Consider the following 4343-nt stretch of genomic DNA (forward strand, 5'->3'; position numbering starts at 1 on the left):
GGGGTGGTGGGGGGGGGGGAGGTATGTGTGAATCCCCTGCATTGTGCAGGGGGTCGGACTCGACGACCCAGGAGGTCCCTTCGGACTCTATGATTCTGTGATTCTATCTCCCTGGCTGCTGAAAAGTACGCAGACAGATGAGTGATTTCAGGTAACATCAGGGATCATGTCGTAGAAAAAGAGGTGCAGGGGCTCATTAGCATAACTCATTTGCATATGCCACACCCCCTGACATTACCGGAAGTGTGACAGAAGGCAGCACCCACCACTCAGGCTCCACTGGACTCTTTTGGATTGCTAGCTATTCGGGGGGGGGGGAATGAGCAGTATGTCCTCGCAGAGGAGGGAGAGCTGGTACCTGAATAAAACTCGGTCTTAAAGGTGCCACTGGACGGTTTTGGGCCGGAGGGGGGGGGCTCCACAATTTACCTGGCTGCTTCTTGCTCTGACTGAGGGCTGCTGGGAGCAGGGGGTGGGGAGTGGGGCTTGTTGCATATGCCCGCCCCCTGGGCTCTTTACTGCCAGAGCTCCGCTCCTGTGCGCTCCTGCAGGAAATGACCCCTGGCTAACGTACTTTATTTAGTGAGGAACAAGACAACTTTAGCCGGCTCGCAGGCCGGCTTATATCCCCCGTGAAACCACCACCCAGAACATCCCCCACACACACATCACAATAGGTTATTTACAGTGGCCGAGAGTTCCATAGGCTCTCGGCCGGGAACCTAGACCTTGGATAGGTGCGGGCTAGGATCCGCTTAGTTCATTGTTTCCTGGAGCGAAGTTTGACATTTGCGCTTGACCGCGTGGAGCCCAAGCCGGCCACACGGTCAGAACTGGATACATTACAGCTGCTCTAGCCCAGAGACATAAAGAACCTAAGAAGAGCCCTACTGGATCAGACCCCAGGGGTGGGTCCATCTAGTCTAGAGACCTGTCTCACCCAGCGGCCAACCGTCTACCATGCTGGGCCAGCAACGGGGCAGAGAGGCCAAGGCCTCCCCCAGCGTTGCCTCCTGGCTCTGGGATTCAGGGGATTGCTGCTTCTAAGTGTGGAAGGTTCCCTTTCATCGCCATGCCTAGTAGCCCCTGGCAGATGTATCCTCCACAAATCTCTCTAATCCTCTTTTCAAGTTGTCTCTGTGCCTGCTGCCATTGTTACATCCACTGGCAACGAATCCCACATTTTAATCACTCATTGTGTGAAGAAGGAGGGGAAGGAATGTGGGGGGGGGCAACCCACTGACTGGGGTGGGCTGGAAGGAAGGTCCCATCAGAGAAAGGGGAAGGAAGCATGGGGCACATGGTTTGGATGCAGACGGTCTCAAGTCTGATTTCTGGCTCTCCTGGTAAACCATTTCAAGGCCTTCCCTGTCTGTCGAAATAAGCAGACCAATGGTTAATGGTCAAGAGCACAGATTCTAATCTGGGAGGACTGGGTTTGATTCCCCGCTCCTCCACATGCAGCTACTGGGTGACCTTGGGTCAGTCACAAGTTGTTTCAGAGCTGTTCTCTCAAGGACAGTGCTCGAAAGAGCTCTCTCAGCCCCGCCTACCTCATGGGGTGCCTGTGGTGGGGAGGGGAAGGGAAAGGAGTTTGTGAGCCGCTCTGAGACTCCTTTGGGTAGTGACGGGTGGGGTACAGATCCAACCTCTTCTTCTTCTTATGTTCTTAGGACGGCTTTTCAGATGTGGGTGTGCATAGACAGGAGATGTGCCATCCCCAAACTGCACCGACAGCAAAGCCAACCTTCCCTCTTTCGGGAAGTTTTTGAACCACCCTTGGTTGCTGGACCCAGCTATCTGTCATAAAACGTTCTTCAGGTTTCAATAGGGAAAACTTACTCCACGTTTTGCGATATTGTTATTGCCTGGAGGGGGGGGGTTAGTAAATTAGGGGGCTGCACGCGTAAAGCATGTCCCAGCCAGTGATAAAACACGTTCAGAGGCCAGCGATTTCAGTGGAGGAAAGCCAAAAACGCACTCAAGCTTCCCACTGGAACCAATAAGACGCAGAGCGCTTTGCTTTCAATGGCGACGGCACTGAATGGAGACCGGGATCCAAAAGGACTGCCCTGCGACATTCGCACGCCTCTGGGAACAGCAGATGGGCTCTTTTCCAATGGGCCGTGCAGCAAATGGCTCTGGGACTGGCCATGGGGAACAGCTTGCCAAAAGCGGTCTGCAGCCTGGTGGGCAGTGAAGGGCTGTTGTTCACAGACGCTCGAAACCCCCACGGGCCTCTGCTCCCAGCCCTCAAACACTCCCCGGATCCCAGCATGTACTAAAGCTTGGGGGTGGATGGGGGTAGGGGGGGAAGCCCTGGAAAAGGGCCCCGCCCCAGTCCACCTTGGCCCCGCCCCCCTCTTGCTTTGGACCCTCCTCCCGAAGGAGGGGGGAATGAGTCAGGCTGGTTTCTCACCGCATCCCCAAGCAAAGCTGGGCCAGCCCCTCGTTGCTCAACACATGAGAATGAGACTGGGCCAGGCTGGGGCAAGCCAGTCCAAGGCCAAGCCAGGCCTTCGCAGTGCCGCATGCGAGAGCAAGGCTGGGCTGAGCCAGGCGGGTCCTTTGCTGCCCATGCGACACCTCAGAAAGGATGTTATAGCACTGGGGAAAAGTGCAGAGAAGGGCAACTGGGATGATAAAAGGGTTGGAACATTTTCCCTATGCGGAAAGGTTGAAGCGCTTAGGGCTCTTTAGCTTGGAGAAACGACGGCTGAGGGGGTGACATGATCGAGGTTTATAAGATTATGCATGGAAAAGAGCAGGTAGAGAAAGAGGTACTTTTCTCCCTTTCTCACAATACAAGAACTCCTTGTGGGCACTCCATGAAATTGCTAAGCAGTTGGGTTAGAACGGATAGAAGGAAGTCCTTCTTCACCCAAGGAGTGATTAACACTTGGAATTCACTGCCACGGGAGGTGGCGGCAGCTACAAGCACGGACAGCTTCAAAAGGGAATTAGATAAGCATATGGAGCAGAGGTCCATCAGTGGCTCTTAGCCACAAGGTATAGATAGGGGCTCTGGGGCAAGTGATGCTCTGTCTTCTTGGTGCCTGGGGGGGGGGTCAACCGTGGGAGGGGCTCCTAGTGTCCTGGCCCCACTGCTGGACCTCCTGATGGCCCCTGGGTATTTCTGGCCACTGTGTGACACAGAGTGTTGGACTGGAGGGGCCTTTGGCCTGATGCAACATTGGCATCTCTTATGTCTGGGGCAAGGGATGCTCTGTCTTCTTGGTGCTTGGGTGGGACGACAGTGGGGGGGCTTCCAGTGTCCTGGCCCCACTGCTGGACCTCCTGATGGCCCCTGGTGTTTTTGGCCCCTGTGTGACACAGAGTGTTGGACTGGAGGGGCCTTTGGCCTGGTCCAACATGGGCTTCTCTCTTAGGTTCTTATGTAATCCATTGTTGGCTGCACGAGTGAGGCTGGACCAGTCGCCTCCTTCCCCGTGCCTCACAGGGCAAAGGCCACGTGGCCTTGCTTGGGGCCACGGTGGCCTCAGCAGCCTACCAGGGCTTTCCCTAGGAGCCTGGATAGCCAACCCGCCCCTGCCGATAACCCAAATGGGAGTAAGCATCATGAGTGTGTGTGTGTGAATGCTGCAACGTATAGGTGATTCAGGCCTTTGCCGGGGTGCAGAACTACCCGCCCATCGCCCAGGACGGCCACCTGCGTGCCCAGAGCTCACCTCATCAGCTGGGCCTGGTCTGGGGCCTTCCTGGTGCTGCTGACGACTTGGAGGTGCTGCAGGCGGTGCCTCAGCTGCTGGCAAGTGGAAAGTTTGCTCCAGATGAAGGACAGCGGCCAGAATGTCAGTGCTCTGGGTGGGGGGTGGGGTGGGGAGACATAATTAATTAAATTAAGTAAAACCAATGATCTTCGCTGAAGATGAGGACAAGATCTCCAAAAACTAACTATAGGTTGAACTCAGGCGCACAGCTTTAAGACCCCACTCAGCGTTCTCATTCGCTCTGCTTTGAGGCTAACCAGTGCCCCCTTCTGGCAGTGCAGGGAAAGTCATCCCCCCACCCACCCAAGATGCTGGCCTGTGCCTTCCATACCTTCCAACGCAGTCAAGCCCATCCCACCAGTGCTGCCCACTTCCCCCGTCCCCTTCCCCGTAAAACTGGCAGCGTTAGGGAAAGCAGAAGCCCCTTTCTGTTGAGGTATCAGGGCACATTACACGGCAGGGGATGGAAGGAAGGAAGGAAGGAAGGAAGGAAGGAAGGAAGGAAGGAAGGAAGGAAGGAAGGAAGAGAGACACACACAGGGAAGGAAGGAAGGAAGGAAGGAAGGAAGGAAGGAAGGAAGGAAGGAAGAAAGAAAGAAGGAAAGAAGGCAC

At 55.4% G+C, this 4343-nt stretch overlaps 1 protein-coding gene across 1 annotated transcript in view; it reads right to left on the reverse strand.

The window, feature by feature from the left end:
- Positions 1-4343, reverse strand: part of PIGQ (phosphatidylinositol glycan anchor biosynthesis class Q) — a gene marked incomplete at its 3' end in the record, with an annotated part of 53289 nt that overhangs the window by 20983 nt on the left and 27963 nt on the right. The window contains exon 4 of the mRNA XM_015416569.1: positions 3690-3821. Within this exon, the coding sequence (XP_015272055.1) occupies positions 3690-3821 (132 nt within the window). The remainder of the gene's footprint in view (positions 1-3689; positions 3822-4343) is intronic.

This window comes from Gekko japonicus, unplaced genomic scaffold (genome assembly GCF_001447785.1).
Source record: "Gekko japonicus isolate JY-2015 unplaced genomic scaffold, Gekko_japonicus_V1.1 scaffold3537, whole genome shotgun sequence".
NCBI lineage: Eukaryota > Metazoa > Chordata > Lepidosauria > Squamata > Gekkonidae > Gekko > Gekko japonicus.